Source organism: Mustelus asterias, chromosome 5 (genome assembly GCF_964213995.1).
Source record: "Mustelus asterias chromosome 5, sMusAst1.hap1.1, whole genome shotgun sequence".
NCBI lineage: Eukaryota > Metazoa > Chordata > Chondrichthyes > Carcharhiniformes > Triakidae > Mustelus > Mustelus asterias.
In genome coordinates this window covers 9237738-9262260 of record NC_135805.1, presented here as the reverse complement: position 1 = coordinate 9262260, position 24523 = coordinate 9237738, and the positions used below count along the sequence as shown (strand labels likewise).

Sequence of the window (24523 nt, the reverse complement as noted above, 5' to 3'; positions counted from 1 at the left end):
GAGTCAACCACATTGCTGTGGCTTTGGAGTCACATGTAGGCCAGACCAAGGAAGGACGGCAGATTTCCTTCCCCAAAGGGACAATATATATAAGAACATAAATGACCTGGATGAGGAAGTGGAGGGATGGGTTGGTAAGTTTGCTGATGACACGAAGGTTGGTTGGGTTGTGGATAGTCTGGAGGGATGTCAGAAGTTACAGAGGGACATAGATAGGATGCAAGACTGGGCAGAGAAGTGGCAGATGGACTTCAACCCAGATAAATGCGTAGTGGTCCATTTTGGCAGGTCGAATGGGATGAAGGAGTACAATATAAAGGGAAAGACTCTGAGGACGGTAGAGGATCAGAAGGCCCTTGGGGTCCGGGTCCATAGGACTCTAAAATCGGCCCCACAGGTGGAGGAGGTGGTTAAGAAGGCGTATGGTGTGCTGGCCTTTATCAATCGAGGGATTGAGTTTAGGAGTCCGGGGATAATGATGCAGCTACATAAGACCCTCGTCAGACCCCACTTGGAGCACTGTGCTCAGTTCTGGTCGCCTCATTACAGGAAGGATGTGGAAAAGATTGAAAGGGTGCAGAGGAGATTTACAAGGATGTTGCCTGGATTGAGTGGCATGCCTTATGAGGATAGGCTGAGGGAACTCGGTCTTTTCTCCTTGGAGAGACGTAGGATAAGAGGAGACCTAACAGAGGTAGATAAGATGTTGAGAGGCATAGATTGGGTGGACTCTCAGAGGCTTTTTCCCAGGGTGGAAATGGCTGCTATGAGAGGGCACAGGTTTAAGGTGCTGGGGGGTAGGTACAGGGGAAATGTTCGGGGGAAGTTTTTCACACAGAGGGTGGTGGGTGAGTGGAATCGGCTGCCGTCAGTGGTGGTGGAGGCAAACTCAATAGGGTCTTTTAAGAGACTCCTGGATGAGTACATGGGACTTAATAGGATGGAGGGTTATAGGTAGGCCTAAAAGGTAGGGATATGTTCGGCACAACTTGTGGTGCCGAAGGGCCTGTTTTGTGCTGTAGTTTTCTATGTTTCTATGTTTCTATAAGAACATAAGAACTCGGAGAAGGCTATCTGGCCCCTCGAGCATGCTCCGTCATTCAATAAGATCATGGCTGATCTTTTCGTGGACTCAGCTCCACATACCTGCCCACTCACCATAACCCTTAATTCCTTTACTATTCAAAACTTTATCTCTCCTTGCCTTAAAAACATTCAATGAGCCTCAATGGGCAGGGAATTCCACAGATTCACAACCCTTTGTGTGAAGAAGTTCCTCCTCAACTCAGTCCTAAATTTGCTTCCCCTTATTTTGAGGCCATGCCCCCTAGTTCTCGTTTCACCTGCCAATGGAACCAACTTCCCTGCTTCTATCTTATCTATTCCCTTCATAATCTATATGTTTCTATAAGATCTCCCCTCATTCTTCTGAACTCCAATGAGTATAGCTCCAGTCTACTCAGTCTCTCCTCATAAGCCAACCGTCTCAACTCCAGAATCAACCTAATGAATCTCCTCTGCACCCCTTCCAGTGCTAGTATATCCTTTCTCAAGTAAGGAGACCAAAACTGTATACAGTACTTCAGGTGTGGCCTCACCAGCACCTTATACAGCTGCAACATAATCTCGCTGTATTTAAACTCCATCCCTCTCGCAGAACAAAGAACAAAGAACAATACAGCACAGGAACAGGCCCTTCGGCCCTCCAAGTCCGTGCCGCTCCCTGGTCCAAACTAGACCATTCTTTTGTATCCCTCCATTCCCACTCGGTTCATATGGCTATCTAGATAAGTCTTAAACGTTCCCAGTGTGTCCGCCTCCACCACCTTGCCCGGCAGCGCATTCCAGGCCCCCACCACCCTCTGTGTAAAATATGTCCTTCTGATATCTGTGTTAAACCTCCCCGCCTTCACCGTGAACCTATGACCCCTCATGAACGTCACCACCGACCTGAGGAAAAGCTTCCCACCGTTCACCCTATCTATGCCTTTCATAATTTTATACGCCTCTATTAAGTCTCCCCTCATCCTCCGTCTTTCCAGGGAGAACAACCCCAGTTTACCCAATCTCTCCTCATAACTAAGCCCTTCCATACCAGGCAACATCCTGATAAACCTCCTCTGTACTCTCTCCAAAGCCTCCACGTCCTTCTGGTAGTGTGGCGACCAGAACTGGACGCAGTATTCCAAATGCGGCCAAACCAACGTTCTATACATCTGCAACATCAGACCCCAACTTTTATACTCTATGCCCCGTCCTATAAAGGCAAGCATGCCATATGCCTTCTTCACCACCTTCTCCACCTGTGACGTCACCTTCAAGGATCTGTGGACTTGCACACCCAGATCCCTCTGCGTATCTACACCCTTTATGGTTCTGCCATTTATCGTATAGCTCCTCCCTACATTATTTCTACCAAAATGCATCACTTCGCATTTATCAGGATTGAACTCCATCTGCCATTTCTTTGCCCAAATTTCCAGCCTATCTATATCCTTCTGTAGCTTCTGACAATGCTCCTCACTATCTGCAAGTCCTGCCAATTTTGTGTCGTCCGCAAACTTACTGATCACCCCAGTTACACCTTCTTCCAGATCGTTTATATAAATCACAAACAGCAGAGGTCCCAATACAGAGCCCTGCGGAACACCACTAGTCACAGGCCTCCAGCCGGAAAAAGACCCTTCCACTACCACCCTCTGTCTTCTGTGACCAAGCCAGTTCTCCACCCATCTAGCCACCTCCCCCTTTATCCCATGAGATCCTACCTTTTTCACCAGCCTACCATGAGGGACTTTGTCAAACGCTTTACTAAAGTCCATATAGACGACATCCACGGCCCTACCCTCGTCAATCATTCTGGTCACTTCTTCAAAAAACTCCACCAGGTTAGTGAGGCATGACCTCCCTCTCACAAAACCATGCTGACTATCGTTAATGAGTTTATTCCTTTCTAAATACGCATACATCCTATCTCTAAGAATCTTCTCCAACAACTTCCCCACCACGGACGTCAAGCTCACCGACCTATAATTACCCGGGTTATCCTTCCTACCCTTCTTAAATAACGGGACCACATTAGCTATCCTCCAATCCTCTGGGACCTTACCTGCGTCCAGTGACGAGACAAAGATTTGCGTCAGAGGCCCAGCGATTTCATCTCTCGTCTCCCTGAGCAGCCTTGGATAGATTCCATCAGGCCCTGGGGATTTGTCAGTCTTTATATTCTCTAACAAACCTAACACTTCCTCCCTTGTAATGGAGATTTTCTCCAACGGTTCAACACTCCCCTCCGAGACACTCCCAGTCATCACATACCTCTCCTTTGTGAATACCGACGCAAAGTATTCATTTAGGATCTCCCCTACTTCTTTGGGCTCCAAGCATAATTCCCCACTTTTGTCCCTGAGAGGTCCGATTTTTTCCCTGACAACCCTTTTGTTCCTGACGTATGAATAAAATGCCTTGGGATTCTCCTTAATCCTGTCTGCCAAGGACATTTCGTGACCCCTTTTTGCCCTTCTAATTCCCCGTTTGAGTTCTTTCCTACTTTCTTTGTACTCTTCCAGAGCTCCCTCCATTTTTAGCTGCCTGGACCTAACATACGCCTCTCTTTTCTTTTTGACCAGTCCCTCAATTTCCCTGGTTATCCACGGTTCTCGAATCCAACCCTTCCTATCCTTCTTTTTTACAGGCACATGCCTGTCCTGCAGCCCTAACAACTGTTCCTTAAAAGACTCCCACATGCCAGATGTGGATTTACCCTCAAACAGCCTCTCCCAATCAAGAGCTGCCAATTTCTGCCTAATCCCACTAAAGTTAGCCTTCCCCCAATCCAACACTTTACCCTTGGGACACCACTCATCCTTTTCCATCACTATCCTAAAGCTAACAGAATTGTGGTCACTATTTGCTACATGTTCCCCTACCAAAACTTTGAAAACCTGACCGGGCTCATTCCCCAGTACTAGGTCCAGTATAGCCCCCTCTCTAGTCGGGCTATCTACATATTGTTCCAAAGAATCCTCCTGTACGCATTTTACAAATTCCTCCCCATTCAGAGTCCCAGCTCTCAGCGATTTCCAGTCTATACCAGGAAAATTGAAGTCTCCCACTACAACAATCCTATTTTTCCTGCACCTATCCAGTATCTCCTGACATATCTGTTCTTCCACTTCCCTTGGGCTGTTGGGGGGCCTGTAGTATACCCCCAACATAGTGACTGCGCCCTTCCTGTTTCTAAGCTCCACCCAGTGACTCGTTACACGACCCCTCTGAATTGTCCTCCCTCTGCACCGCTGTAATATGCTCTCCAACTAATACTGCTACTCCCCCACCTCTTTTGGCCCCTCCTCTGTCTCGCCTAAAACACTTGTACCCCGGAATATTCAGCTGCCAGTCCTGTCCCTCTTTCAACCAAGTCTCTGTCACCGCAACCACATCCAAATTCCTCGTGAGCATTAAGGCCCTAAGTTCGTCTGTCTTACCTGCTTCGCTCCTTGCATTGAAGTATAAGCACTCCAGACCTCCAGGCCCAGTGAGGTCATCCTCCCCCAGAGTGCTCTTTTTCTTTGCCAGCCTTGTCCCAGCCCCAAGCTCGTCCCCGGCCTCTACACTTATAGACCTAATATTTTGATCCCCACCCCCCTGCCATACTAGTTTAAACCCCCCCGAACTGCACTCGCAAATGAAGGACAAAATTCCATTTGCCTTCTTAATTACCTGCTGCACCTGCAAACCAACTCCTTGTGATTCTTGTACAAGGATACCCAGGTCCCTCTGCACAGCAGCATGCTGCAATTTTTTACCATTTAAATAATAGTCCATTTTGCTGTTATTCCTACCGAAATCGATGACCTCACATTTACCAACATTGTACTCCATCTGCCAGACCCTCCCCCACTCACTTCGACTATCTGTATCCCTTTGCAGACTTTCAGCATCCTCTGCACACTTTGCTCAGCCACTCATCTTAGTGTCATCTGCGAATTTTGATACACTGCACTTGGTCCCCAACTCCAATCATCTATGTAAATCGTAAACAATTGATGTCCCAACACTGATCCCTGAGGCACACCACTAGTCACTGATCGCCAACCAGAAAAACACCCATTTACCTCCACTCTTTGCTTTCTGTTAGTTAACCAATCCTCTATCCATGCTAATGCATTACCCGTAACACTGTGCACCTTTATCTTTTGTATCAGTCTTTGTTACGGCACCTTGTCAAATGCCTTCTGGAAATCCAGATACACCACATCCACAGGTTCCCCATTGTCCACTACACATGTAATGTTCTCAAAGAATTGCACCAAATTAGTCAAACATGACCTTTCCTTCATGAACCCATGCTGCGTCTTACCAATGGGACAATTTATATCCAGATGTCTCGCTATTTCTTCCTTGATGATAGATTCAAGCATTTTCCATTCTACAGAAGTTAGGCTAACCAACCTATAGTTACACGCCTTTTGTCTACCTCCTTTTTGAATAGTAGCGTCATACTTGTTGTTTTCCAATCTGCGGGAACCACCCCAGAGTCCAGCGAATTTTGGTAAATTACCACTAGTGCATTTGCTATTTCTCCCGCCATCTCTTTTAGTACCCTGGGATGCATTCCATCAGGACCAGACTTGTCTACCTTTAGCTCCATTAACTTATACAGCAAGACTATTCAGCAAATTAACAATCATGCACAAATATTAAAAATGCATTTTGAGGTTTCTTCGCTGTTAGTAAAATGAACTGTTACCTGAAAGATCTGTAATCTGGTGCTGGCCTCTGCAGGTTGAATACCTGAAACCATAGGACCTTCCTAAAACAACATAATGAAATATTATGTTCACAGAATTTTCTGAATAAATAGAAAGAACCATCTTTAATTTAATATATAAACAACAAGCAAACGATACAGATGATGTTACCAGTCACATCAAAAACTGTATTTAATACCTTCTATTTAGCAAGGTAAAGATAAAAGTTAGTGATTATCTTACAAGTGAAACAATTTGTTCATGTAACACAGTTATAGGAAGTAATTCTTTGGCTCTAAAGTTGACGGCAGCAGCTGTCCCTCGTTTACCGAGGGCCAAGGGATTCTGCCATGTGTCCTCATGTAACTGAGCAAGCAATTCTCGGCCCACATTATTCGTTAAAAAGTATTATTGGAAAAATTAATGGGACTAAAAGTTGATAAATACCTGTAACCTGATGATCTCCACCCCAAAATGTTGAAAGAGGTGGTTGCAGAGATTGTGGATGCATTGGTGATTATCTTTCAAAATCCTATAGATTCTGGAACTGTGCCTGCAGTTTGGAAGTTGGCAAATGTAACTCCACTATTTAAGAAAAAAGGGAGGGAGAAAATGGAACAAGAGCCTTTAGCCGAGACGTCAGTAGTTGGGAATATAATTGTGAAAGATGTGATAACGGAGTGGCATGGTGGCACAGTGATTCGCACTGCTGCCTCACAGCGCCAGGGACCCAGGGTCGATTCGAGTCGGCACATTCTCCCTGTGTCTGCGTGTGTTTCCTTTGGGTGCTCTGGTTTCCTCCCAAATCTGAAAGACATGCTGGTTAGGTGCATTGGCCATGCTAAATTCTTCCTCAGTGTATCCGAACAGGTGCTGGACTGTGGCAGTATTTTTGCAGTAACTTCATTGCAGTGTTAATGTAAGCCTACTTGTGACACTAATAATTAAATTTTAAAACTGGACACTTAGTTAATAATGATCTGGTTAGGCAAAATCCTTTTTGATTTGATTTGATTTATTATTGTCACATGTATTCGCATAAAGTGAAAAGTATTGTTTCTTGCGCACTATACCGTTCATAGAGAAGCAAATGAGAGAGTACAGAATGTAGTGTTACAGTCATAGCTAGGGTGTAGAGAAAGATCAACTTAATGCAAGGTAGGTCCATTCAAAAGTCTGACAGCAGCAGGGAAGAAGCTGTTCTTGAGTCGGTTGGTACGTGACCTCAGACTTTTGTATCTTTTTCCCGACGGAAAAAGGTGGAAGAGAGAATGTCCGGTGTGCATGAGGTCCTTAATTATGCTGGCTGCTTTGTCGAGGCAGTGGGAAGTGTAGACAGAGCCAATGGATGGGAGGCTGGTTTGCGTGATGGATTGGGCTACATTCACGACTTTTTGTAGTTTCTTGCGGTCTTGGACAGAGCAGGAGCCATACCAAGCTGTGATACAACCAGAAAGAATGCTTTCTTTGGTGCATCTGTAAAAGTTGGTAAGAGTCATAGCAGACATGCCAAATTTCCTTAGTCTTCTGAGAAAGTAGAAGCGTTGGTGGGCTTTCTTAACTATAGTGTCGGCATGGGGGGACCAGGACAGGTTGTTGGTGATCTGGACACCTAAAAACTTGAAGCTCGTGACCCTTTCTACTTTGTCCCCATTGATGTAGACAGCGGCATGTTCTCCTTTACGCTTCCTGAAGTTGATGACAATCCCCTTCGTTTTGTTGACGTTGAGGGAGAGATTATTGTCGCCGCACCAGTTCACCAGATACTCCATCTCATTCCTGTACTCTGTCTTGTCATTGTTTGGGATCTGTCCCACTACGGTGGTGTCGTCAGCAAACTGCAAAATCAAATTGGAAGGGAATTTGGCCACATAGTCATAGGTGTACAAGGAGCACAGTATGGGGCTGAGAACACAGCCTTGTGGGGCACCGGTGTTGAGGAGGATCGTGGAGGAGGTGCCTATCCTTACTGATTGTGGTCTGTGACTTAGGAAGTTCAGGATCCAGACGCAGAGGGGGAGCAGAGGGATTCCTTATGAATTTGCAAAGAGAAATTATATTTGACAAACCTGTTCGTCGGAACAAGCTGAGAGGAGGATTGATTTGTGGCGGGAGAGTGAAGGTAGGCGACTGGCTAATTTTTAGTTTTTTGCGGGCTTTGTTTTTTGTTAACGTTACTTTAAAAGTAAAGCGGAAGTGGGCCGCGGGGTGAGCTGGGAAGGGTTTTTTAGCATGTAAAGTTTAAAAGGCAGGCCGCACTATCCAGCGGGCAGCTTCGTTTGCGGGCAGGGAGCAGAGTGAGAGCTAAAGGGCTTTGGCTCATCGGGCTTAGGCAGAAACGGGCGAGGCAAGGTAGGACTAGTTCTTACTTTGTAATAACTTAAACCAGGTAATTGTGATGGAGGGTCACGTGATGTGTTGTTTCTGCATGATGTGGGAGCTGGTGGACCCCACTGTGGTTCCCAGTGAGCATGTCTGCAGTAAGTGTTGGTTGCTTGAGGAACTCCGGCTCAGGGTTGATGAGCTGGAATCTGAGCTTCAGACACTGCGACATATCAGGGAGGGGGAGAGTTACCTGGACACTGTGTTTCAGGAGGCAGTAACACCCCTTAGACTAATAAATTCAGCTGGGGGTCAGGGACAAGAGGGTGTGGCTGCGAGTGAGGCAGGAATTGGGATCCAGAAGGTAGAGTTGCAAGAGCCTCAGTCCCTGAATCTGTACAACAGGTTTGAAATTCTTGCTCCCAGTGTGGTCTGGAACGGGGACTGCAAGGAGGACGAGCAAACTGCCCACGCCACCATGGTACAGGGAGCCATTCAGGTGGGGGAAGAAAAAAGAAATGTAGTGGTAATTGGGGATAGTGTAATTAGGGGTATTGACACTGTTCTTTGTGAACAGGATCAAGAATCCCGAAGGTTGTGTTGCCTGCCTGGTGCTCGGGTCCAGGATATCTCATCTGGGCTGCAGAGGAACTTGGAGTGGGAGGGTAACAATCCAGTTGTAGTGGTCCACATAGGTGCCAACGATATAGGCAGAACAGGAACAGAGGTTCTGCAGAGGGAGTATGAAAAGCTAGGAGCCAAATTAAAAAACAGAACCAACAAGGTGGTAATCTCTGGATTACTACCTGAGCCACAAGCGAATTGGCGCAGGGTCAATAAGATTAAGGAGGTAAATGCGTGACTCAAAGTTTGGTGTGGGAGCAATGGGTTTGAATTCATGGGACATTGGCACCAGTATTGGGGAAGATGGGACCTGTTCCGATGGGATGGTCTTCATCTGGATCGTGCTGGGACCAGAGTCCTGGCGAATCGTATAACCAGGGCTGTAAATAGGGCTTTAAACTAAACAGTGGGGGGAGGGTTCAGGGGTATGGGTAATTACAAAATCAAAGGTAAAGGAGAGGGTACAAGTGAAGGTTAATGATGAGGACATTCATCTAGTTAAAGGAGTCAAGGGCTCAGGCAGAGTAAAAAAGGTGACAAACACAAGAAGGGAGGTGGTCAACGCAGTGCAAGGAGATGGTCTGGGGAAGGATAACCAGTTTGCAACAGGTAGGGACAGAGCGTGCAATCAAAAGAATGCACTAACAAATCGGGTCCATATAAAGGCTAGCATAAAGACACTTTACCTGAATGCACGTAGCATTCGAAACAAAGTGAATGAGTTGATGACACAAATCAGTACAAATGGGTATGATCCAGTGGCCATTACAGAAACGTGGTTGCAGGGTGACCAGGACTGGGAACTGAATATCCAGGGGTATCAGACAATTCGGAAGGATAGACAGGAAGGAAAAGGAGGTGGGGTAGCTCTGTTAATTAAGGATAACATCAGGTCGGTAGTGAGAGATGATATAGGCTCCAAGGAGCATAATGTGGAATCGTTGTGGGTGGAGATAAGGAATAGTAAGGGGAGAAAGTCACTGGTGGGCGTGGTCTATAGGCCCCTAAATACTAACTTTGAGGTGGGTCGGGCTATAAACAAGCAAATAGTGGATGCGCGCAAAAACGGAACAGCAATAATCATGGGGGATTTTAACCTGCATATTGATTGGTTGACTCAAGTCGGACGCGGTGAACTTGAGGAAGAGTTCTTAGAATGCTGTTGGGATAGTTTCCTCGAACAGTATGTTACAGAACCTACGAGGGAGCGAGCTATCTTGGATCTGGTCCTGTGTAATGAGACAGGTAAAATTAATGGTCTTCTTGTGAGGGATCCTCTTGGAATGAGTGATCACAATATGGTTGAATTTCTAATACAGATGGAGGGACAGAAAGTAGGGTCCCAAACCAGTGTCCTCTGCTTGAACAGTGGGGAGTGCAATAGGATGAGGGCAGAATTGGCTAATGTAGACTGGGAGCGCAGACTAGTTGGTGGGACAGCTGAGCAACAGTGGCGGATTTTTAAGGAGATTTTTCTCAGTACTCAGCAAAAATATATTCCTGTGATAAAAAAGGAATGTAAGAAAAGGGATAACCAGCCGTGGTTAACTAAGGAAATAAAGGAGAGTATTAAATTAAAAGCCGATGCGTACAGAATGGCCAAAACTAGTGGGGAATTAGAAGATTGGGAAAGCTTTAAAAAACAACAAAGAACTACTAAGAAAACGACAAAGAAAGGAAAGATACATTATGAAACTAAACTAGCACAAAATATAAAAACTGATAGTAAAAGTTTTTACAAATATATAAAAAGGAAAAGAGTAGCGAAAGTAAATGTTGGGCCCTTAGAAGACGAGAAGGGGGATTTAATAATGGGAAACGAGGAAATGGCCGAGGCCTTAAACAAGTTTTGTGTGTCGGTCTTCACGGTAGAGGACACAAATAGCTTACCGAAAATTGATGGTCGTGGGACTGCAGGGGGTGAGGTCCTTAAAACGATTACTATTACTAAAGAGGTAGAGCTTGGTAGGCTAATGGGACTAAAGGTAGACAAGTCCCCGGGCCCAGATGGAATGCATCCCAGGGTACTGAAAGAAATGGCAGAAGTAATAGCGGATGCGTTGGTTGTAATTTATCAAAATTCGCTGGACTCTGGGGAAGTGCCAGCTGATTGGAAAACAGCAAATGTGACGCCACTGTTTAAAAAAGGAGGTAGACAAAAGGCGGGTAACTACAGGCCGGTTAGCTTAACGTCCGTAGTTGAGAAATTGCTGGAATCCATCATTAAAGAAGAAATAGCAGCACACCTGGAAAAAAATGGTTCGATCAAGCAGACGCAGCATGGATTCATGAAGGGAAAGTCATGTTTGACCAATTTACTGGAATTTTTAGAGGATATAACGAGTGCGGTTGACAGAGGGGAACAGGTGGATGAGGTATATTTAGATTTCCAGGAGGCATTCGATAAGGTGTGTTAGCGCGAGTGGGCGAACACGACCACTTCGGACTCAGAGTCAGGTTCAACAGCGGTACAGCTTTATTAACGTCGACGGAGGTGCAATCAGGACATACAAACAGCACTGTCCCGAAAGCACTCTGAAAGCCTGCCGCAATGGGCTACAGTTATACTCCAACTTTGACACGTTGTATGATTCAAATGTTAATGTTTTGTTTACAGTATTTGACTCTGGCCATTCTGTTTGATGTTTTAAGTAGAGTATCAATGTTTAGGTATGGTAATCGTTTCTGTCCGATGGGTTTATCAATGGGTGTTTGGCTGATCTCAGGAAGTCTTTTGAGGCTAAGTGGGCTTCCTGATATCACTTGATTAGGTCAGTGGTGCTGATTTGATTTGATGAGTTTCCTTTGGTGCCACCCTGTGTGGCCCCCTTTTGTGTGTTAGACCTTGTTTGCATTTTAAATGCATGCCTTTGCCTGTTTGTCTGGATCTGTCCCTTTTAATCTTTAATGGAGAGGTTCTGACTGCAGTTTGGCCTGTTTCATATTATATACGTAACTTCATAAATTTGTTGTCCGCTAACAGTTCCCCCCTGTCGGTCGGGAGCGGACTTGTCTCGCCTCCCTCAGACCGATTTTCCCCTTTAACATATTTTGTGTCCGGTGCTCCCTGCATTTGCACGCTGCAGTCATGCAGTTTAGGGGAGCCCCGAGGTTTGTCAAATTAGGTGTACGCGGGAGAAATCCTCCCGATTTGTCAGTCGCCCCACCTCGCCAATCGTTCTGATTAGTTTTCTTCGTGCTTTGATTTTCTTGTGTTGGCGGTATGTATAACACGTCACTATTCCCCAAGATATTGCGAGTATAAGTTGGATAGTGACTCGTACATGTGAGATTATCCGGATCCAGGGGTGAATGTTTACGTTTAGGCCCCAGTCCCATACCCTCTGTGCCCAAACATGGGCTGACTCTGTGTCATGCTCTAGGGTTTTGATGTGTGACTGTAATTGGTGGTACAGCCGAACGGAGTGTCCCACTTTGAGGCGGAGCTCCCTCAGCACTTCGGCTAGGTGTGGGATGGGAGCCTGTTCTGGCTCTCGGTAGTATTTGAGGTCATCTCTCAGTGGGTCCGTGGCATTAAGTGTCAGAGTCTGCCTGCTTCGAATGTTGGTGATGTGGGCCTGGCCAATGGTGACTGGTCTGCGAGAGGTGAAGCAAAAGTTTGGGCTGGGGATCTGTGGTGAACCATCGTTGGTTACCACTGTGGGGTTGTTCCTATGTTACTGTTGGGTTAGGGTGTTGCCACTGTGGGGGTTGTATAATGTTGTTGGGTTCGGGTGTTTACCTGTGGTAGATGTTGTTATGGCACATCCCGGTCGGGCCCCGCCTCCTGGGGAGAGGTATAAGACCCTCTGCTCAGGCGGGACCCCTCCAGTCTGAATTGGTGTACTCGTGTTAGTTAGTTCCATTGTTTGCTAATAAAAGCCTTCAATAGCTGAAGCCTTGTACCTCGTGCTTGATTGTCGCGCATCAATTTTATTAGCAAACATAAAACTCTCGACAGTAAAGGGAGTATGGAACAAATACTAAAACCAGAGCGTCTGACGCTGGACCCACGTGCGGTCGGTGCCGCTAACACCTTCGACCACTGGTGGAAGTGTTTCGAAGACTACCTGGCAGCCTCTGCAGCTGTTACTACAGACGACTAGGAGCGACCGGCAGGGGTCCTCAGTGTCAACCTCGGCTGCATGCAGTGACGCCCAGGGGCCAACGGTGGCGTCGATCTCTCTGGACCAGACAAAGCATCACAGGCTTGACAGTTCCATGATGAACATCAAGGTAAATGGTCGTACTGTGTATTGTCTGTTTGACAGTGGGAGCACCGAGAGTTTTATTCACCCTGACACTGCAAAAAGGTGTGGACTCCGGGTTCTACCTGCCAAACAGACAATTTCCATGGCATCACGGTCCCGGTCTGTACCGATCCAAGGACGTTGTATGGTAACCCTAGAGGTGCAGGGCACAATGTACGAGCGATGCAGGCTCCTTGTGTTACCGCACCTTTGTGCGCCAATTCTCCTCGGACTAAACTTTATTGTCCACATGAAGAGTGTGATCCTACAGTACGGTGGGCCACTCCCTTCACTGGCAGTAGGGAATCAGCCGCAGCCTCCAAATTGCCCAAAGCGCCCCGCATGCAATCTCTCCACACTAAAAATCACCACACCTTCTTTATTTAAGAATCTGGTACCAGGCTGCAAGCCCATCGCTACTAAGAGTAGGCGTTACAGCGCTGAAGACCGGATCTTTATCAGATCTGAGGTTCAGCGGCTCCTCAAAGAAGGGATCATACAGGCCAGTGCTAGTCCGTGGAGAGCGCAGGTCGTGGTGGTTAAAAGCGGGAACAAACCTCGGATGGTCATCGACTACAGTCAGACCATTAACCGTTATACGCAGCTGGATGCGTATCCTCTCCCGCGCATATCTGATATGGTCAATTAGATTGCGCAGTACCGGGTGTTCTCCACCATAGACCTTAAGTCCGCCTACCATCAACTCCCCATCCGCCCAGAGGACCAACAATACACGGCTTTTGAGGCGGATGGTCGTCTATACCAGTTTCTTAGGGTTCCATTTGGTGTCACCAATGGGGTCTCGGTCTTCCAGCGTGCTATGGACCGAATGGTGGACCAGAACGGGTTGCGGGCTACCTTCCCGTACCTGGATAACGTCACCATCTGCAGCCATGACCAGCAGGACCATGACACGAATCTCCAAAACTTTCTGCGCACTGCATCTCGCCTGAATCTGACCTATAACAGGGAGAAGTGCGTATTCCGTACGCGCAGGTTAGCTATCCTTGGATACGTGGTGGAAAACGGGGTCATCGGCCCTGATCCAGACCGTATGCGCCCCCTTACTGAACTTCCCTTGCCCGCTAGCACAAAAGCACTGAGGAGATGCCTCGGCTTCTTTTCGTATTATGCGCAGTGGGTCCCCAACTACGCGGACAAAGCCCGTCCGCTCATCAAGTCCACGACCTTCCCACTCACGCCGGAGGCCCAATTGGCCTTCAAGGCTTTGAAAAGCGACATTGCAAAAGCCACGATGCACGCGGTGGATGAATCCATCCCTTTTCAGGTGGAAAGTGATGCATCTGATTTCGCCCTGGCCGCCACACTAAACCAGGCAGGCAGGCCCGTCGCGTTTTTTTCCCGCACCCTTCAAGGCCCCGTAATTCGGCAATCAGCGGTGGAGAAGGAGGCTCAGGCCATTGTGGAGGCCATCAGACACTGGCGCCATTACCTGGCGGGGAAGCGGTTCACCCTGATCACGGATCAACGATCCGTGGCGTTTATGTTCAGTAACACGCAGAGGGGCAAGATCAAGAATGATAAGATCTTGCGGTGGAGAATTGAGCTCTCCACCTATAATTACGATATTATGTATCGTCCAGGGAAGCTCAATGAGCCCTCGGATGCCCTCTCGCGCGGAACATGCGCCATCATGCAGGAGGACCGCTTGAAGGCCCTCCACAATGACCTGTGCCATCCTGGAGTCACCCGACTCTACCACTTCGTAAAAGCCCGCAACCTGCCCTACTCGGTGGAGGATGTCAGGTCAGTAACAAGAAGCTGTCGGATTTGCGCGGAATGCAAACCGCACTTTTATCGACCGGACCGGGCACAATTGGTCAAGGCCACTCGCCCCTTCAAGAGGCTGAGTGTGGATTTTAAGGGCCCCCTTCCCTCAACGGACCGGAATGTCTATTTTCTCAATATAATAGATGAATACTCCCGGTTCCCGTTTGTTGTCCCCTGTGCGGACACGTCGACTGCCACAGTGATTAAGGCATTCAGTGATCTTTTTACCCTGTTCGGGTACCCCTGCTACATACATAGCGACAGGGGCTCGTCGTTCATGAGTAACGACTTGAGGCAATTCCTGCTCTCATTCGGGATTGCCTCTAGTAGAACCACGAGCTACAACCCTAGGGGTAACGGACAGGTGGAGAGGGAGAATGCTGCAGTCTGGAAGGCTGTCCTACTGGCGCTGAAATCCAGGGGCCTTCCAGTCTCCCGTTGGCAGGAGGTCCTTCCAAATGCGCTTCATTCCATTCGCTCCCTCCTGTGTACGGCAACCAATGCTACTCCCCACGAGAGGATGTTCTCATTCCCTCGGAAGTCGTCCTCGGGGATCTCCTTACCAGCCTGGTTGACGTACCCAGGACCCGTCCTTCTGCGGCGACATGTGAGGGCCTGCAAGTCCGACCCCTTGGTCGAACCGGTCCAACTCCTCCACGCCAACCCTCAGTATGCCTATGTGGCATATCCTGACGGGCGAGAGGACACAGTCTCGATTCGAGACCTGGCGCCCGCAGGGGACGTAGCAACTCCTGTCGCTCCCACACCCCCTGTCACGAATCCCCTATCACTTATTTCTTCCCCAGACGTGGCGCGGTCAGCACTGGGACCAGTGCATAACAGTTATACTCCCATGTACAGCTTGCCTGAGACTCGGAGATCGGCGCCACCACAGAAGGTTCCAGGATCCCCTGCACCATCGCCTCACCAGGGTCAACCGGCCCGGGAGTCCTCGAGGGGACAGCCGGACGCTGTTTTGGAGAGAACGCCACCGCAAGCACCTGCTCCGGTGTCGCAACCGGTGTTGAGGAGATCACAGCGACGGTGCGGTCCTCCAGACCGTCTGGACTTGTGAATTTTGTATATATGTGACCTGTTTTCGCACCCCGCCGGTCTTTGTTTTTAAAGGAGGGGTGAATGTGGTGAACCATCATTGGTTACCACTGTGGGGTTGTTCCTATGTTACTGTTGGGTTAGGGTGTTGCCACTGTGGGGGTTGTATAATGTTGTTGGGTTAGGGTGTTTACCTGTGGTAGATGTTGTTATGGCACATCCCGGTCGGGCCCCGCCTCCTGGGGAGAGGTATAAGACCCTCTGCTCAGGCGGGACCCCTCCAGTCTGAATTGGTGTACTCGTGTTAGTTAGTTCCATTGTTTGCTAATAAAAGCCTTCAATAGCTGAAGCCTTGTACCTCGTGCTTGATTGTCGCGCATCAGGATCGGACATGTCAGCCCGTTATATACAAAGGATGTCTTTGTTGTGGCTACGCAGTACTTGCCTCGTCCTCCATATCCTGCCCGGGCAAAGTGTGAATCTGTCGGTATGATTTCTAGAGTACAGCCCTGTGTTTGATTAAACCCACATTCAGCTGCCTCTCCTTGTCCCAGTGGGTGAGGGCAAATGGTTATCTCTCCCCTTTGTTTGCATCCCGAGAGGGAGGCGCTTGACATCACGCCATGCCTTGAGATGGCCATGACTTCGGTTAGGTGGTAGCAGAGGGAGGTATTGCCCCTGACAACGCCAATGTTCTCGATCTGGAAGATGGGGAATGGTCCCGAGTCTGGTGTAACTATCGGAATCAATAGGACCATCCCTACTCCTGTGCCCTCGCTAACCTCGCAGTCGGGGATTACTGGATACACCCACGTCATTCCTTTCAGGGTCCAGTTATCCAGCACCCCCTTCTGATCTGCGAGTTGTGCTAGCTGGGCGCTGTCAATCCAGTCGGGCACCTCCCCCCCTGTGCACCTGGTCCAAATTATGTTGTAATTGGGCTATCATCAACAGACCATACGCATGGCACAGCTGTCCCTGTTGTACCCGGGCCGTGTTCTCTCTCTCTCTATCTATGAGGCGGTTAATGGTACGGGCATGCGCTTCCAATATTGTGATCCCATCTAGTTGGGTATGGGTGCCCTCCTCCCCTAAGAGAGCCTGCTCGGCCTGTTGGTCTAGTGACCGCGGCAGGATATCTTTCATCACCCCCTTTAATTGTCCGATCTTATCATTGAGGCCCTGTATGTCAATAGAGTTGACCACTGTGGATCCTGTGTTTATTCCTGTGAAGATGTTGTTAACTATGTCCCTTTTGTTTCTGTGTGTGTGCGTGTTGTCTCTATAGTGTGTTGCTCCCATTGCATCTATGGCCCACTTTATGGTTTCCCCACCCAACATTTGATACATATTTTGTGTCTGTTCTGAACAGTAGCCCGTCACCTGGATTCCTGAGATATCGATCAGAACAGGCACGACCTCGTGTCTTACATTGTCGTACACAATTTCCCCCTTGTTCCACAGCACCAGTCCTCCCTCCGGCCCCTTGCTTTGCAAGGGGCAGGGTAAGATTTTGAGCGCTGTGGTCGTGGGGGCCCGTGTTGTAGGAAACGTAAAACATACATATAGTGAGACTGCAGGAGCCTCAACTAGTTCATAATATCCGCAATGTCCGGTTTAAGAATGTCACTTTGTAATGGGGTCTGTGGATCTTCAGGGAGGGCGCAGATGGTCCCGAAGATGCAGCCAGTGTTGCTCCGAGAGTCCGACCGTTGGATGCATGCTTGGTGCACTTGGGTCCAGCTTGGGTCACTGTCTATGTGGAGTTTGCACATTCTGCCCGTGTCTACGTGGGTTTCCTCCGGGTGTTCCGGTTTCCTCTCACAGTCCAAAGATGTGTGGGTTAGGTTGATTGGCCATTCTAAATTGCCACTTAGTATCAAGGTTCCAGCAGGGTAAACATATGGGGCTATGGGGATAGGGGCTGGGAGGGATCGTGGTCGGTGCAGACTTAATGGGCCGAATGGCCTCCTTCTGCACTGTAGAGTTTCTGTGATTCTGTGAAGATGTACAGGGGAAGTTTTTCAGGCAGAGAGTGGTGGGTGCCTGGAATGCACTGCCAGAGGAGGTGGTGGAAGCAGGCACATTAGCAATATTTAAGAGACATCTGGATGGGTACATGTATAAGGGAGGGAATAGAGGGATAGAGACCGAGTAAGAACAGAAGGTTTTTTCAGTTAAGTTAGAGTATCATGATTGGCACAGGCCTGGAGGGCCAAGGGGTCTGACCCTGTGCTGTACTTTTCTTTGTTCTTTGTTCTAAAGCTATTTCTTATTTCTAACACCCAAAAATACAAATATAGATTATTTAAAACCATCGCTGTTTCTTAAAAATGCTCTGGCCTTCTGGGAGGGCTCACCACACACAAGAGACATGCATTTAACCCAAATTCTGATCCATCCCTTCTGATCATGTGTCTTTCTTTCATCTTCATCCAGGCCAAGTTGACACATAATGAGAGACAGCAAACCCAATTGGTGACAGGATAGCTGAGATATTTGCCCTCGCAGAATTTGAGGAGGCTAAAACTAACCATGATGGGTCAAACTGAAAACAAGCATGAGAAAGGGGTGTAGTCACAGTAGCTATATTAAAAAATCAAGGGGCAAAAGAACAACACAAAGAGAGAGTTGCAATTGTAAGATGCCCGCAGGAGGAGAGGAAAAGACGGCTCAGACAATTTGTAGGGACAGTAATCACCAACAGAACCACGACGGGAAGCAATCTGGACTAATATGAGCCCCATTTGCTTGGAGGGAGAACTGCATTGTGATTATCTTCCAGAAACTGCAAAAGACTTCCATTGATTTTTAGGATTTCTCATTCAGAAGCATCAGCGGGATTTTGTGTCATATTTTTCAGTTGAGTCACAATGTTGCCTGATATATTCCAAATTGCTCCATAATGCTTAATGTACATTTAAAAATGCTGAAAGGTGGGGTGATGAATTGGTCAAATTTAGCTTAATTATCTTGAACCACACTTTCTTGATATAAAAACACACCTACAAAAGCATTGTTTTAGAATAGTCCAGCTTTGCCTTTTTTATAGCTTGTGGAGTTTAAACTTGTTGAAAGTATTGTGAAATTGTCACGTTGAATCAAATGTTCCGATCATTCCTCAAAAAAACACTGCCCTTTAATTAATAGCTTGACTCACACATTCTCGTATCACATGAAGCTTCTTTAACTTCAAGGGAGACAAGAATCAGCTTTATGCAGTCTTAAGTTTTGTCGTATATTCTTGTTTGTCTCGCATTAGGCAGATAAAACCCACATAGTCATGGTATATTTCTGTGGTATTGATTTACCAAAATAACTTGCAGACCAACCTTGTGGAATGTAATGGGATAGAAGCTTCAATGTGGTGGCAATGTGCACAGCAGAGGAACATTTGCTCTCTTCCCTCTCAGACCTGTGATACATTTTGTTTGCTACAATATGAATGTCCGAGATAAATTATACCCCAAAGTCTTTGATATAACTTTATAAGAACATAAGAACATAAGAAATAGGAGCAGGAGTAGGCCATCTAGCCCCTCAAGCCTGCTCCGCCATTCAATAAGATCATGGCTGATCTGATAGTGGGTTCAGTTCCACTTACCCGCCCGCTCCCCATAACCCTTAATTCCCTTAATGGTTAAAAATCTATCCATCTGTGACTTAAACACATTTAACAAGGTAGCCTCTACTGCTTCATTGGGCAGAGTATTCCAAAGATTCACTACCCTCTGGGAGAAGAAGTTCCTCCTCAACTCTGTTCTAAATTGACTCCCCCATATTTTGAGGCTATGCCCCCTAGTTCTTGTTTCCATTGTAAGTGGAAATAACCTCGCTGCTTCTACCCTGTTGAGCTCCTTCATTATCTTATATATCTCTATAAGATCTCCCCTCAACCTTCTAAACTCCAATGACTACAGGCTCAGTCTACTCAATCTCTCCTCATAAGCTAACCCCCTCATCTCCGGAATCAACCTGGTGAAACTTCTCTGTACCCCCTCCAAAGCTAATATATCCTTTCTTAAATAAGGGAACCAAAATTGTACACAGTACTCTATGTGCAGCTTCACCAGTACCCTGTACAGTTGCAGCATGATCTCCCTGCTTTTATACTCCATCCCTCTCACGATAAAGGCCAACATTCCATTTGCATATTAAGCATATTAAAAAGGGAAGGTAATCAAACAGATGTAATTGTACACATTGGTGAAAATGACGTAGGTAGAAAGATGGGGTCATACGAGAGCAATTCAGGGAGATGGGTACTAGGCTAAAAAATAAGGCCTCTAGGGTAGCAATCTCTGGACTGCTCCCAGTGCCGAGTGCTAGTGAGGCCAGGAACAGGGAGATTCTACAATTGGACACGTGGCTAAAGGACTGGTGCAAGAGGGAGGGTTTCAAATTCATAGATCATTGGGAAGTCTTCATGAGAGGATGGCACCTGTACGGAAAGGATGGGTTACACCTTAACTGGAAGGGCACAAATATCCTGGCTGGGAGTTTTGCTAGAGTGTTTCGGCAGGGTTTAAACTAGTGTGGCAGGGGGGTGGGGATCAAAACAGTAGGTCAGTAAGTACTGAGGCTAGGGTCGAGCTGGGGGCCAGGGCAAAGCTAGCTAAGAAGAAGAGCATTCTGGAGCAGGATGACCTCAGTGGATCTGGAGGTCTGGAGTGCATCTGCTTCAATGCGAGGAGCGTAACAGGTAAGACAGACGAACTTAGGGCCTTAATGCTTACGCGGAATTTGGATGTGGTTGCGGTGACGGAGACATGGTTAAAAGAAGGACAGGACTGGCAGCTGAATATTCCGGGGTATAAGTGTTTTAGGCGAGACAGAGGAGGGGCTAAAAAAGGTGGGGGAGTAGCAGTATTAGTTAGGGAGCATATTACAGCGGTGCAGAGGGTGGACAATTTAGAGGGGTCATGTAATGAGTTGCTGTGGGTGGAGCTCAGAAACAGGAAAGGTGCAATCACTATGCTGGGGGTATACTACAGGCCCCCAACAGCCTATGGGAAGTGGAGGAATGGATATGTCAGGAGATTCTGGATATGTGCAGAAAAAATAGGCTTGTTGTAGTGGGAGACTTCAATTTCCCTGGTATAGACTGGAAAGTGCTTAGGGCTGGGGGTCTGGACGGGGAGGAATTTGTAAAATGCGTACTGGAAGGTTCTTTGGAACAGTATGTAGATAGCCCAACTAGAAAGGGGCTACACTGGATCTAGTTCTGGGAAATGAGCCCGGTCAGGTCGTCAAAGTTTCGGTAGGGGAACATGTGGCAAATAGTGACCACAACTCTGTTAACTTTAGGATAGTAATGGACAAGGACGAGTGTTGTCCTGAGGGTGGGGTGCTAAATTGGGGGAAGGCTAACTATAGCCAGATTAGGCAGGAATTGGTGGCCGTTGATTGGGAGAGGCTGTTCAGGGGTAAGTCCACGTCTGGCATGTGGGAGTCTTTTAAGGAACAGTTGATAAGGCTGCAGGACAGGCATGTGCCTGTAAAAAGGAAGAATAGGAAAGGTAGGATTCGAGAGCCAAGGATAACCAGGGAAATTGAGGATCTGATCAAAAAGAAAAGAGAGGCGTACGTTAGGTCCAGGCAACTGAAAACAGATGGAGCTCTGGAGGAATACAGAGAGAGTAGGAAAGAACTCAAACAGGGAGTTAGAAGGGAAAAAAGAGGTCACGAAATGTTCTTGGCAGATAGGATTAAGGAGAATCCTAAGGCATTTTATTCATATGTTAGGAACAAAAGAGTTGTCAGGGAAAAAGTCGGACCTCTCAGGGACAAAGGAGGGGAATTATGCTTACAACCCAAGGGAATAGGGGAGATCCTAAATGAATACTTTGCATCGGTATTCACAAAGGAGAGAGACTTGTTGACTGGGAGTGTCTCAGAGGGAGGTGTTGACCCGTTAGAGAGAATCTCCATGACAAGGGAGGAAGTGTTAGGTTTTTTAGGTAACATTAAAACTGACAAATCCCCAGGGCCTGATGGCATCTATCCTAGACTGCTTAGGGAGACAAAAGATGTAATTGCTGGGCCTCTGACGGAAATTTTTGTCTCTTCATTGGACACAGGTGAGGTCCCTGAGGATTGGAGGATAGCAAATGTGGTCCCGTTATTTAAGAAGGGTAGCAGGGATAACCCGATTAATTATAGGTCAGTGAGCTTGATGTCCATGGTAGGGAAGTTGTTGGAGAGGATTCTTAGAGACAGGATGTATGCGCATTTAGAACAGAACAATCTCATTAGTGACAGACAGCATGGTTTTGTAAGAGGGAGGTCGTGCCTTACAAATTTGGTGGAGTTTTTTGAGGAAGTGACAAAAACGGTTGACGAAGGAAGGGCCGTGGATGTCGTCTATGTGGATTTCAGTAAGGCATTTGACAAAGTCCCACATGGCAGGTTGGTTAAGAAGGTTAAGGCTCATGGGATACAATGAGAGGTGGCTAGGTGGGTAGAAAACTGGCTTGGCCACAGGAGACAGAGGGTAACAGTCGAAGGGTCTTTTTCCAGCTGGAGGTCTGTGACCAGTGGTGTTCCACAGGGCTCTGTACTGGGACCTCTGCTATTTGTGATATATATGAATGATTTGGAAGAAGGTGTAACTGGTGTTATCAGCAAGTTTGCGGATGACACGAAGATGGCTGGACTTGCAGATAGCGATGAACGTTGTCGGACAATACAGCAGGATATAGATAGGCTGGAAAATTGGGCGGAGAAATGGCAGATGGAATTTAATCTAGATGAATGCGAAGTGATGCATTTTGGAAGAACTAATGTCGGGGGGAGTTATACAATAAATGGCAGAGCCATCAAGAGTATAGAAACACAGAGGGACCTAGGTGTGCAAGTCCACAAATCCTTGAAGGTGGCAGCACAGGTGGAGAAGGTGGTGAAGGCAGCATATGGTATGCTTGCCTTTATCGGACGGGGTATAGAGTATAAAAGCTGGAATCTGATGTTGCAGCTGTATAGAATGCTGGTTAGGCCACATTTGGAGTACTGCGTCCAGTTCTGGTCGCTGCACTACCAGAAGGACGTGGAGGCTTTAGAGAGAGTGCAGAGAAGGTTTACCAGGATGTTGCCTGGTATGGAGGGTCTTAGCTATGAGGAGAGATTGGGTAAACTGGGCTTGTTCTCCCTGGAAAGACGGAGAATGAGGCGAGACCTAATAGAGGTGTGCAAAATTATGAAGGGTATAGATAGGGTGAACAGTGGGAAGCTTTTTCCCAGGTTGGAGGTGACGATCACGAGGGGTCACGGGCTCAAGGTGAGAGGGGCGAGGTATGACTCAGATATCAGAGGGACGTTTTTTACACAGAGAGTGGTGGGGGCCTGGAATGCGCTGCCAAGTAGGGTGGTGGAGGCAGACACACTGGCATTGTTTAAGACTTACCTGGATAGTCACATGAGCAGTCTGGGAATGGAGGGATACAAACGACTTGTCTAGTTGGATCAATGAGTGGCACAGGCTTGGAGGGCCGAAGGGCCTGTTTCCTGTTCTGTACTGTTCTTTGTTCTTTGCCTTCTTGATTACCTGCTGCAGCTGCAAACTGAGTTTTTGTGATTCATGCACAAGGACCCCCAGATCCCTCTGCACAGTAGCATGTTGTAATTTTTCACCGTTTAAATTATAGTCCATTTTACTATTATTCCTTCCAAAGTGGATAACCTCACACTTACCAACGTTATACTCCATCTGCCAGATCCTTGTCCACTCACTTAGCCTATGCAAATCTCTCTGCAGACTCTCTGTGTCCTCCACGCAATTTGCTTTCCCACTCATCTTTGTGTCATCCGCAAACGTTTTTGCCCTACACTCGGTCCCCTCCTCCAGACTGTCTATGTCTATGGTAAATAGTTGAGGCCCCAGCACCGATCCCTGCGGCACACCACTGGTCACTGATTGCCAACCGGAAAAGCACCCATTTATTCTGACTCTCTGCTTTCTGTTAGATAGCCAATCCTCAATCCACGCTAACACTTTACCCCCAACTCCGTGTACCTTTATCTTATGCAGCAACCTTTTGTGAGGCACCTGTTAGCGGACAACAAATTTATGAAGTTACGTATATAATATGAAACAGGCCAAACTGCAGTCAGAACCCCTCCATTAAAGATTAAAAGGGACAGATCCAGACAAACAGGCAAAGGCATGCTTTTAAAATGCAAACAAGGTCTAACACACAAAAGGGGGCCAGACAGGGAGGTACCAAAGGAAACTCATCAAATCAAATCAGCACCACTGACCTAATCAAGTGATATCAGGAAGCCTACTTAGCCTCAAAAGACTTCCTGAGATCAGCCAAACACCCATTGATAAACCCATCGGACAGAAACGATTACCATACCTAAACATTGATACTGTACTTGAAACATCAAACAGAATGGTCAGAGTCAAATACTGTAAACAAAACATTAACATTTGAATCATACAACGTGTCAAAGTTGGAGTATAACTGTAGCCCATTGCGACAGGCTTTCAGAGTGCTTTCGGGACAGTGCTGTTTGTATGTCCTGATTGCACTTCCGTCGATGTTAATAAAGCTGTACCGCTGTTGAACCTGACTCTGAGTCCGAAGTGGTCGTGTTCACCCACTTGCGCTAACAATTGGGGGCTCGTCCGGGATTGTGACCGTCGCTGGAACATCGTCTCTGGGCACTGGGTGAGTATCTTTACTCATTTAAATCCGCGGGCATTCCCAGTGTCAGAGCGGTGTTTCA

At 47.3% G+C, this 24523-nt stretch overlaps 1 protein-coding gene across 1 annotated transcript in view; it reads right to left on the bottom strand.

Annotated features, from left to right (window-relative positions):
• The window catches only part of LOC144493945 (dynein axonemal heavy chain 8-like), a 1745965-nt gene that overhangs the window by 751075 nt on the left and 970367 nt on the right, over positions 1 to 24523 (bottom strand). The window contains exon 35 of the mRNA XM_078213522.1: positions 5753 to 5815. Within this exon, the coding sequence (XP_078069648.1) occupies positions 5753 to 5815 (63 nt within the window). The remainder of the gene's footprint in view (positions 1 to 5752; positions 5816 to 24523) is intronic.